Below are 12,255 nucleotides of genomic sequence, written 5' to 3'. Positions count from 1 at the left end.
CCTCACTAACATTGTTTCCTGAGTTGTTAATTTTAGCCATTCTGACAGGTGAGGTGATTGTGGTTTTGATTTGTATTTTATCTCCCTGATGATGAGTGATGTTGAGCATCTTTTCATATATCTGTTAGCCATCTGGGTCTTTGGAAAAAATGTCTATTTTGTCTTCTGCCCATTTTTTAACTGGATTATTTGTTTTTGGGGTGTCGAGTTTGCTAACTTCTTTATAGATTTTGGATACTAACCCTTTTTCAGATATGTCATTTGCAAATATCTTCTCCCATTACATAGGCTTTTAGTTTTTTTGACTGTTTTCTTCACTGTGCAGAAGATTTTTATCTTAACTCCCAGTAGTTCATTTTTGTTTTCGTTTCCCTTTCCTCTAGTGATGTATCTAGTAAGAAGTTGCTCTGGCCCAGGGTGAAGAGGTTGCTGCCTGTGTTCTCCTCTAGGATTCTGGTGGTTTGCTGGTTCACATTTCAGTCTTGCATCAATTTTGAATTTATTTCAAGAAAGTGGTCCAGTTTCATTCTTCTGCATGTTGCTGTCCAGTTTTCCCAATACCATGTGTTGAAGAGATTTTTTTCCCATTGGATATTCTTTCTGCTTTGTCAAAGAATAGCTGACCATAGAGTTGTAGGTCCATTTCTGGATTCTCTGTTCTGTTCCATTGATCTATGTACCTGTATTTGTTGTGCCAGTACCATACCATTTGTTGTACTTGTATTTGTTGTGCTAGTACCATACTGTCTTGATGATTCCAGCTTTGCTTTTCTAAAATTTTCAGGATTGCTTTGGCTATTCAGGGTCTTTTGAATTTCCGTACAAATTTTAGGATTGTTTGGTCTAGCTCTGTGAAAAATGCTGGTGGTATTTTGATAGGGATTGCATTAAATGTGTGGATTGCTTTGGGTAGTATAGACATTTTAACAATGTTTGTTCTTCCACAAGCATGGAATGTTTTCCATTTCTTTGTGTCTTCTTTAATTTCTTTCATAAGTGTTCTACAGTTTTCAGAATACAGGTCTTTGGTTCTTTGATTCAGTTTATTCCTAGGCATCTTATGGTTTGGGTTCGGTTTAATCCTCTTCGGTTTATTCCTAGATACCTTACGATTCTTGGTGTATTGTAAATGGGATCAATTCCTTGACTTTTTCTGCTGCTTCATTATTGCTGTATAGAAATGCAAGAGATTTTTGTATGTTGATTTTATATCCTGAGACTTTACTGAATTCATGTGTTTGTTCTAGCAATTTTTTCATGGAGTCTTTCAAGTTTTCTACATAGAGTATCATGTTATCTGTAAATAGTGAAAGTGACTACTTCCTTGACAATTTAGATGCCTTTTACTTCTCTCTGTTGTCTGATTGCTGAGGCTAAGGCTGCCAGGACTATGTTAAATAGTAGTGGTGAGAACAAGGCATCCCTGTCCTTGTTCCTGACCATGGAGGAAAAGCTCTCAGGAAGATGGTATAAGCTGTGGGTCTTTCCAATATGGCTTTTATGATGTCGACGTATGTTTCATCTATCCATCTATTCCTACTTTGTTGAGGGTTTTTATAAGGAATGGATGCTGTCTTTTGCCAAATGCTTCTTCTGCATCTGAGAGGATCACATGGGTCTTATCCTTTCTTTTATTAAGGTGGTATATCACATTGATTGATTTGTGAATATTGAACCATCCTGGCAGCCCAGGAATAATTCCCTCTTGATCATGGTGAATAATTCTTTTAATGTACTGTTGGATTTGATTTGCTAGTATCTTGATGAGAATTTTTGCATCCATGGTCATGAAGGTTATTGGCCTATAATTCTCCCCTCCTTTTTAGTGGGGTCTTTGGTTTTGGAATCAAGTAATGCTGGCCTTGTAGAATGACTTTGGAATTGTACCTTTCATTTCTATTTTTGGAAACAATGTGAGAAGAATAAGTTTAGTTTTAGAAGATTAAGTTAAAGAAGTAACTCTTCTTTAAATGTCTGGTAGAATTTGCCTATGAAGCTACCTAGTCCTGGACTCTTGTTGGTTGGAAGATTTTTGATTAATCTTCCAATTTCTTTGCTGGTTATGGTCTGTTCAAATTTTCTATTTCTGTTCAGTTTTGGTAGTTTGTATGTTTCTAGGAATTTACCCATTTCTCCCAGATTGCCTAGTTTGTTGGCATATAATTTTTTCATAATATTCTAATTGTATTTCTGTGGTGTTAGTAGTGATCTCTCCTCTTTCATTTGTGATTTTATTTATTTGGGTACCTTCTCTTTTCTTTTTGGTAAGTCTCGCTAAGGGCTTATCAATTTTATTAATTCTTTCAAAGAACCAGCTCTTACTGTCAATCTGTTCTACTGTTTGTTTGTTTGTTTCTATATCATTTACCTCTGCTCTAATCTTTACTATTTCCTTTTTTCCGTTGATGTTACACTTTATTTGCTGCTCCTTTTCTAGCTCTTTTAGGTGTAAGGTTCGGTTGAATATTTGAGATTTTTCTTGCTTCTAGAGTAGGCCTGTATTGCTATATAATTCCCTCTTAGGACTGTCTTTGCTGCATCCCAAAGGTTTTGGACTGTCATGTTTTCATTTTCACTTGCTTCCATGTATTTTTTTTTTTAATTTCTTTTTTAATTTCCTGGTTAGCCCATTTGTTCTTTAGTAGGATGTTCCTTAAGTTCCTTGTATTTATGGTCTTTCCAATTTTTTTCTTGTGATTGATGTCAAGTTTTATAGCATGTGGTCTGAAAATATGGATGGTATGATCTCAATCTTTTTGTTATTTGTTGAGGGCTGACTTGTGATCCAGTATGTGATCTATTCTGGAGAATCTTCAATGTGTACTTGAAAATAATGTGTTTTCTGCTGCTTTATGATGAAGTGTTAATATATCTATTAAGTTCATCTAATCCAGTATGTCATTCAAAGCCATTGTTTCTTTGTTGATTTTCTGCTTGGAAATCAGTGGGGTGTTAAGGTCCCCTACTATTATTGTATTATTATCAGTGAGTTTCTTTATGTTTGTTTTTAATTGACATATTTTTGGGTGCTCCCAAGTTGGGGACATAAATATTTACAATTGTTAGATCTTCTTCTTCTTTTTTTTTTTTTTTAAAGATGTATTTATTTATTTTTAGAGAGACAGAGGGAGAAAGAAAGTGAGAGCAAATGGTGGGGAGGAGCAGAGGGAGAGAATACACAAGCAGGCTCCCTGCTGAGCATGGAGTCTGATGTGGGGCTCGATCCCAAGACCCATGAAATCACTATGTGAACTGAAAACAAGAATCAGAGGCTTAACTGACTGGACCCCAGGTGCCCCTATAATTATTGGATCTTCTCAATGGATAGAGACCTCTGAGAGATTTATCTTCCAATTCATGTTCCCTGAATGCTCTCTTTTCTTTTTCTTTTCTTTCTTTCTTTTCTCTTTCTTTCTTTCTTTCTTTCTTTCTTTCTTTCTTTCTTTCTTTCTTTCTTTCTTTCTTTCTATCTATCTATCTCTCTGAGGATGTTCACTTTTTTCATTCTCTCTGCTACACTATGTTTCTTCCAAGCACTGATTTGTTTCCATTTGTTTCAGTTTTTGTCTTCTATATTCAAAACATTCTTCAGATGTTACTTGTTGGGTGAATAGAGAATTTGAGCACATAAATGGGGCTTGTTGGCTGTGTTTTACTGTAGGATAATCTGAGTGGTCTCAGGCCACTCAGGATTGTGCTCTCGATGAAAACACCGGATTAAAGGGGCCTGAAAAGCAGCTCTCATTTTCTCACTATTTCACTGGTCAAGGAAGAAGGGATGCCTTTTTCTTCCCTCAAACGTGTTATCTCCTTTTTAAGTCTCAGACCAACAAAGCTACATCTTCTCAGAGGGAACATCTTTTTCTAATTCACATACAACAGTTTCCCACAGCCACCAGAGGCCCTGGAAAGGCTGGCTGGGGTCTTCCCCAGGTCAGTATCTTGAAATCTTCTGTGTTGAGCTAGTCAGATTCTCCAAGGAAGAGCTTTTCAAACTCCAACCTGTAGAGGAAGGGACTCACTTGTAGGAATTTGAGACTGAGAAGGGCAGATCATCCATTTAGCTTCGGTGTTTATATGGTCACTTAATCTCCATCTTCAGTAGAATATCTTTACTTCACAGGGGCTGCTGTCCTCCAGTCCAGAGACTGTTTTATTTGGGCAGCTGCTGTGTTGGGAAAGGGCAGTGACTTACTGAGTGGAGTTAGGGAAGGGGCTCTAGCTTTTACTCAGTTTCCCTTATTATAGCCTCCATCCTGAACCCTACAGACCAATTCCAGAGGCACTTAGGGCTACCAGTTCTTAATATTTTGAGGCTTCCACATTGTAAGCTGGGTTTTTTTTGAGTTTCTCCCACTGTTGACTTTACATTCTGATTCCTGAGGTCTGCCAGGCAGTTGTCACTCTTCCACTGAATTTGAATTTACAAAATTTTGTTATTTTCTCCTCTCCAATTCTCCGTCTTTTTTTTAGTCACTTGAACGTAATGTTAGATTTCAGAAGGAAGCAAAAGTATATTCAAGAGTTTAATATGCTTGGAACAAGCTATAGGTTTTCTTCAGACTCCAGGAAAAATGTCCTGGATATCAACTCTTAATACAATGCCTGCATTTAACGTGAGTTATCTCCCATTGAGAAGAGACTGAAAGTCTATGTGGTTGCCTGTGTTCTATTGTTAGAACAGTTTTTGAGAGAGTATTTAGAAATATTTTTCTGAGAGAGGCTGTATATATACATATTTATTTATTTATTTATTTATTTATTTATTTATTTATTTATTATTTATTTATTTATTTATCAAATATATGTATATATAAGTCTCCAGCTCAGACCATTCAATTGCCTGTTTGACATCTGCACTTGGAAAGAAAATACACTGAGTTTCACAGAGGATGAACAGAGCTCAATCCCTGACCCTTTCAAAACCTATTTCCCTATGGCCTCCACACCTCAGTTCATGTCAACTCATCTCTCTAGCTGCTTGGGCCAAAAACTTTGGAGTATCCCTGACTTCTTGCTTTCTCTCACTGCCTTTATCCAAGCCATGAACCGATCCTGTTTTACCCTCAAAATGTACCCAGAATCTGACCTCTTTACCTCTGCTGCGGTGATCTGAGCCACTATCATCTTTCTTGGATTTAAGGATGAGGCCAAATTTTTGATATGCAAGAAGATCTGGAGCTAACTTTGAAAGGTATAGCCTAGAGAAAACTGAATCACTCAGATCAGCAATTTGTGAGAATCTGTTCTTCTTTTTAAGAAGAAAAGGCAGAGAAGGGAAGAGACAGTAAAGTGATCCACTGGGAGAATGAAAGCCTAGTTCAGAAACGGCCATGGGTTTTTTACCAGCTGCCAAATGTAATACCTGTCTTGAAGTTGTTGGCATTGCTACAATGTATACTTCCTTCCATCACTACAGATCTTTGATTTTTTTAATTAAATTTTTTTGCTTTGTATACAATGACTTTATAAGAATGTTTTTGTTTATTATTCTCATCAAGGTAGAAGTTAGTGGGGAGAACAAGATAAAAGGGTGAAATTTGAAATCTATGTCAGCTCTGGGTACAAAATGCTTATAAGAATGAAACAATCCATAACCTGAATGAAATAATCAGACTCTGGGTAATACACAGAATTCCCTCTAAATTAGACATTGTCTAGGGCATGGAAAGCAGAGGGAAGCTTGAGCCAATATTTCCTACATGATCATGGGAATGGCAGCCTTAGCTAACATCTGAACTACTGACTATGGGTTTTGTTTGTTTTGGTGTTTTGTTTTTGTTTTTGTTTTTTGGTAACATGAATAAAATTGTGACTTAAGATGACATCTCATCTCAAAATAAAAAAAATAAACACTTTGACCCAAACAATAATGTCACCCATAGCCTCAGAATTTGACCTTCTCAGTTCCATTGATTTTTACCCCTACTCCATAAAACTCGTCAGCTATTCTCATGGTCATACTTGGGCCTTACTAATCCAGTAACTGTTCCATATCTGCCTCTAATTGCCCTCTAGCAGAAGCTCCAGGTTCTGGTAGAGACAGAACGGGACTGAAAACACAGGAGACACTTGTATATTCACAGTCTTCCTGCTCTTATCTACCTTCTGGGCTTCACCATGTCAGCTGCTTTTCCATCACTAAGTTTAGCTCTCTTTTCTCTACTATTCTCCTAACATACTGATATTACAAATTGAAATCCCAGATCCCAACTAAGCTTCTGGATAATGCACACATGTTCATGGTCTCTTATCTCAACTGGCTCTCAATTCTGGCAATCCACAAAGGTATCCTTTCTCATCAGCTTTTTTTCTCTGCAGCAGCTATTTAAAACTTTCTCTATTCTCCTCAAATTACCCAACTCACTACTTCAGTTCCCTTGCTCTCAGCCTGTGCCTTTGCCTCCTACTTGATGGGGAAAATAGAAATCACAAAAAGGGAAATTGCCCAGCTCCCTGTCATCTCGTGCATAGATTACCACTGCAATTGTGCCCATCCTTTCCCCCTTGCCATCTGTCATACACAAGAGGTGTCTCTCCTCCAGGCTAAACTCATCTCCATGCCCTCAAGCTCTGTGTTCCCCTACCTCTCCATTCCTCTAGGAGCTTGCTCCATATCATTCTCAGTCCGATACCTTCACTGGCTCCCCTCTCTTCCTGCACTTGCCAATGAGCACATAAGCACACTCAAGTTTCTACTGTCTCAGGACACAAAATAAACAAAGAAAAAACCACCCAATCTGCCTTTACCTCCCCTTTCAGCTACCATTCTTGTTCCCTCTTCTTCTCTGCCAAACTTTCCAGAGTGGCCTCACTAGCTGTCTTCATTTCCTCATCTCTTTTCTGAGGTTATTAGAAATTGCTTTGCTATGAATCTAGTATGTGCTTTTTGTTCTTGTTTTTCTTCACTTTTCAGTTGGTCCCACTGGTTATGTCCTTGTTCTCAAAATAATCTCTCTTCTTGACTTTCCTAAAATAGCACTTTCCTTATTTGTTTTGATTTTTTCTCTTTAATACTCTGCTTGTGTGTGTGTGTGTGTGTGTGTGTGTGTGTGTGTGTGCATAATCCTCTTTCTTTGCCTTCGTGGTATGACTCAGGATATCATATCAACCCTCTCATTTTTTCTTTTCTCTATATACCCTCTAAGAGAAATGTCACCCAGTCTCATAATTCATGGACCATGGCTTTCAAAGCTGTTGTTAAGGCTTCATAAAGATACATAGGCTTCATAAAGCTATGTAAATATGTGTGTGATATCACATATACACATATATCACATCTCTGTATCTTTCAAGATGTTCAAAGCCAAAGTTCCTCAAAAAAAAAAATTCACAGAGGTCTTCTTCAGCAGGCTTCAGTTAATATTTTTTATCTTTTTTTTTTCATCTTTAGTTTCTAATTTGTTATCAGTGAACATACATTACTTATATTATTTAAAAAGTCATAACAAGTGGATTAGCCAGAAAGAAGTGAGACCCGCAAAGGAGATGAAGAGTCAACAAAGAGGTGAAAGGAGGACCAGGAGACTATGGAATCACAGGAGCTAAGGAAAGGTGGCACTTTAAGAAGATGGTGGGATCAATATTATAATGAGACTTAGGGAGATTAAGTAATTTGAGGACTGAAAAGAATACCTTGGATTTGGATACTTGAAAATTCTAGAGATTACCAATAAAGCAATCTCAGAATTTTTGAAGGTAAAAGCCAATGGAATTGGCTGAAGAATCAAGGACAGCTGGAGAAATGAGGATCTCTAGAGAATGAAACTCCTCTGATATGGTGGATTCCATAGTGGATGTGATCAACTGATGGTGCAATATGAAATGAGTAAGTAGGCAATGAGATATTAAGATTAAATATGCAGAAGTTAGAGGGAATAGCCAATGTCAAAATCTCCAGCTTTTGGAGATAAAATGAGATCATGAGTATAGTGGAGTATAGCCAGGAGAAGGAACACGCAAAGACAAGAGAGGTGTATAGACTGAATGTAGTTAAGGATAAGTTTGTAGGTGTAGGACAGAAAGTCAAATTATTTTCTGCCTGTAACTCAATTTTCTTTTTAATCTTGAATGCAAGTTCATGTGAGTAATATCCCTACTAAATACAGACGTAGGTCTATAATTGATAATTTCACATGGAAGTATTTTAAAACAATAAAAGATAAGCGCCATTTATAAGAAGGTATTTAGCTTAATTACCTTAAGAAATTATCATTGGAAAGATTTTGGTTTGGTTTACTTTGCTCTAGCAAATGCTAAGAATTTATAAAGTCTGATGTCAAACTATAAAATTATATCTTGCCAAGCTAAGAAAAAATTTAAAATTGTTTATTATAAAAATAAGGCCAAGCATTATCTCAAAATGGATATATTAAAAGGGATAATGATTTCCACAATACTCCTCAATACTAGAATCAGTCTGAATTATTAATGTTATATTGTTTGCATTTATATTTATCTCCAAAAACTGGCACATTATTAGAAGGAATTCAAAACCAAAGACATGTTAATATTTAAAATACCTTACTAGATATAGAATTCGTCCTGCATGGGAGCAAAAATGGAAAGATATCCAGAAAAGTTGAAGCTGAAGAATTGAAAAGGAAAAAAAAAATCCTTTAGTGAAACCACTTTCCCAATTTCATTTTGATTTCTTTTCAGCTTTAAGAGCAGCTTAATATGGAAAAAAAAAATAAAGCACAAGGCTGGAGAGAAGAGCCACATTTTTTCTTCTTCATTGTCAAAGAAATAGCTTTCCCTGCTCCTACTAAATTGGAACTAAGCTCATAAGGATGAAAATAAATGACTAATTTCTTGGGAAATAACCTTAAATGAAAGATTCTTTTTGCCCAATGGTTGCTTTTCTTAAACTCCAGTTGACTTAACCTCATTCTCAAGGCCTCTTCTGGTCTTCCTTTCCTTGCACCCTACTGCTATCAAGTGTGCCTTAGAAGTCTGTCTCATCACTTGCTACCCATTTGGGAAATGTTTTCCTTTTGTGATACAATTTGTGGGAAGGAATAAGTCAAATGTGATTGTGCTTACTTAATTTCTCTTTTAAAACCCACCGAATGGGGGATCCCTGGGTGGCGCAGCGGTTTGGCGCCTGCCTTTGGCCCAGGGCGCGATCCCGGAGACCCGGGATCGAATCCCACATCGGGTTCCTGGTGCATGGAGCCTGCTTCTCCCTCTGCCTGTGTCTCTGCCTCTCTCTCTCCCTGTGTGACTATCATAAATAAATAAAAATTAAAAAAAAATTTAAATAGAAAAAAAAATTAAAAAAATAAAAATAAAAAAAAATAAAATAAAACCCACCGAATGTTTAAGATTTGTAAAAATGGCAACCAAAAATATGACCATTAATTTTGCAAAGTAATGTTTCCAACAACTCTGACAAAAACTCCTGATAATCCTTGAAGTTTTTAATATATGCCTAAATATTAATTTTAGTCTTCTCTTTTTTGCTAAAATTATTTAAAAGGATACTTCTTAGTGTCATCTGTGTAAGAATTTAAAATTTCAGTGAAAGAAACTGAATTAATTTTATTAATTAATGAACACAAAGACTGTGTTCATTTCAGAGCCCACCTTGCATGGTTTTTGCTAGGTTAGCTGTTTAGAACTTCAGGGCTGGCCCTAAGCATGGTATTTATAGGCCAGTGATTTAAAAAAAAATTTTTTTAAGCAGTGGAAATCTTTTCCTCTCCTGCCCTCAAACTGAATCTTAACTATCCCATGAAATTCATATATACATAAATATCATATGTAAGACAAAATGGAACATCTGAAGAAAAAGTAGGGCTTGGGTTCCTAGAACTCTGCCTATTTCTTCTTGTTTTTCATAGTGACTCTCTGGTACCTTCTTTGATTCTATGATATGCAAAAAAACCACTCATCTTCACCATAGAAAGAGGGCCAAACTTTGGTCTCCATGCTCATTTTCTAGAATTTCTTTCTCACTGCAAAACACCTCTCCTTGCTTCTCACTCCTCAACTGGTGATGTAAGCTGGTTCATCATTTGTTCATTCCACACAGATCTGCCCAATCTACACTTGTACCCTTTCAACAACTATCCCAAACCACTACTTGCACCACAATCCCAGAAACTCAGTCCCTCTATTCCGATAGTCTTAGCTAGACATTTGGTAGAACACAGTTCAAACACATTGCTATTGAGTTTTACACGAGTGATAGCCTTGTTTACTGTTCCCAGATTTGAAAATTTTTGTTTACAAATTTTAGAGAAGATATTTTTTAAGCCAAATACTTAGTCTACAGAATTTCAATTATATACCAAAGTGTTACATTTTTTAAAAGATTTTTTTTATTTATTCACCCTGTCTCTGTATCCTGAGAGAACTGGAATGGGTCACATCCCTAAGCTGATTCCAGGACCAGTCCAGAGATTCTGATCAGACATTTTCATAAAGTCATTCCTTCAATCTTACTTTAAAATCTACTTGGATCTGGGTTACTAAAGTAGCTTATTTGTATCAATACTAATTTTATGTTAATCTAGCTTCTTCAATACACATCTTACATTTCTGGGAAGATTTTACGTTTTTTTTTTTTAATTTTTTTTATTTATTTATGATAGTTACAGAGAGAGAGAGAGAGGCAGAGACACAGGCAGAGGGAGAAGCAGGCTCCATGCACCGGGAGCCCGATATGGGATTCGATCCCGGGTCTCCAGGATCGCGCCCTGGGCCAAAGGTAGGCGCCAAACCGCTGCGCCACCCAGGGATCCGAAGATTTTACTTTTAAGTAAATTTTTTCTCTATTACATCTTTTTGGGTATGATAAGCAGGTGGGGCAGTTCTTTGTTTCCTGTGTCAATCAAGAAAATGTTGCTGATCACCTGTGATGGGATGTGATGTGAAAGGCACTATAGGAAAGGCACAGTCTAGCTCTCAAGAAGTGTACAGGGTGAGAAGCAAGGCATATGGCAGCCAGTGGCCCAGGGTAATAGCCCTCTCTCTGCCTTGTGGAGGGGAACCCAGGAGACAGAGAATAAATGACTTCCCAGCTTTCTGGTTGTTGTGCCCAGTGACTCAGGGAATGGGTGGTGGGGAAGATCTCTCCCTTTACAAAGCAAAGCCCAGGCCAGATATAAGTGAAAGCTCAGGCAAGCTTTCTCAGATCATCATCACCCAGTCTTTACCAGAAATGACATTCCTCCACTCATTCCACCATTAAAGATCCAGGAGAGGCAGGGAGGATAGGTATCCCTTGGGAAGGATGGAACTAATAATAGCAATAGCTAAGATTTCAACAAACAATTAATGCCTGCCAGGTATCAGGTACTATTCAAAGGGCCTTATATATGTCAATTCATTTAATGCTCTCAACAAACCCAAAGTTAAATACTATCATTAATAGTCTAGTGTTACAGATGAGGAAACTAAAGCATAGAGAGATTAAGTCACTTGCCCAAAGTTGCAACGTTTGGGAAAGCCAGGATTTGAACACAGGCTCCAGATCCCATGCTCTTACCCATATATACACACTGCATCCCTTGGTGTAAGTACCCATGGAGAGGGAGGTGGTCTGGCCTGATTTCTGGACCTGGACTCCCGGGGCTAGCACTTCCTGAGGTGTGTCTAGTTTTCCCTGGTCCATGGGCCATCATGCCTGCACCTGATCTTGAAATCTGTAGTCATAGTCAACTGCCTCCATCAGCAATTCTTTCATTCAATGGGGCCTCTCTGTTCCTGAAAACTCTCCTGTGGGTCTTATAGGAGCATGTGGCTCCCTTGTTTGCTATGTGTAATCTGTGGGGCCAGGATCTAGCTGTGGTTGACCTTTTAGATGCCCACCTCCACCAGTGGTGGACCATTGCTCCTACACCATACTGGTTTGCAGTCAAACACACTCACAGCTTCTCCTGAAGGCTGAACCCCTTACTTTCATCTCTGTGTCTTCAGGGGCTAACACAATCAACATTACTTTGAGGTTAAGATGCTCTGCATATTGAGTGGAGGTATGAGGTAACTAGGTGATGGGCATTAAGGAGGGCATTTGATGTAATGAGCACTGGGTGTTACATGCAATGGTGAATCACTAAATTCTACCTCTGAAACTAGTTATATGCTGTATGTTAACTAAATTGGACTTAAATGGGAAAAAAAAGATGCTCTGCATATTTCAGCTCCAGCAACAAACAAAACTGAGATTTTAAAAATGCCCTTCTGATCCTTTTTTTTTTTTTTTCATTTCAACTCATATTCCTTTTCAAAAGTGCTTGAATTTTTTTT

At 37.6% G+C, this 12,255-nt stretch overlaps 1 protein-coding gene and 1 long non-coding RNA gene across 16 annotated transcripts in view; one reads left to right on the top strand and one right to left on the bottom strand.

Annotated features, from left to right (window-relative positions):
* The window catches only part of LOC140629452 (outer dynein arm-docking complex subunit 2-like), a 274,074-nt gene that overhangs the window by 56,584 nt on the left and 205,235 nt on the right, over positions 1-12,255 (bottom strand). The window contains exon 24 of one of the 15 annotated variants that reach the window (XM_072818938.1): positions 8,523-8,587. The exons of the other annotated variants lie outside the window; for them this stretch is intronic. Coding sequence (XP_072675039.1) covers positions 8,523-8,587 — 65 coding nt within the window. The remainder of the gene's footprint in view (positions 1-8,522; positions 8,588-12,255) is intronic. 15 annotated transcript variants of the gene reach the window in all.
* LOC140629457 (uncharacterized) overlaps positions 1-12,255 on the top strand; it is a 187,149-nt gene that overhangs the window by 75,779 nt on the left and 99,115 nt on the right. The gene's annotated exons all lie outside the window — the stretch shown is intronic.

Source organism: Canis lupus, assembly GCF_048164855.1.
Source record: "Canis lupus baileyi chromosome 5 unlocalized genomic scaffold, mCanLup2.hap1 SUPER_5_unloc_7, whole genome shotgun sequence".
NCBI classification, from domain to species: domain Eukaryota; kingdom Metazoa; phylum Chordata; class Mammalia; order Carnivora; family Canidae; genus Canis; species Canis lupus.
The sequence above is the reverse complement of the archived record's forward strand: the minus strand, read 5'-3'. Positions and strand labels throughout refer to the sequence as shown.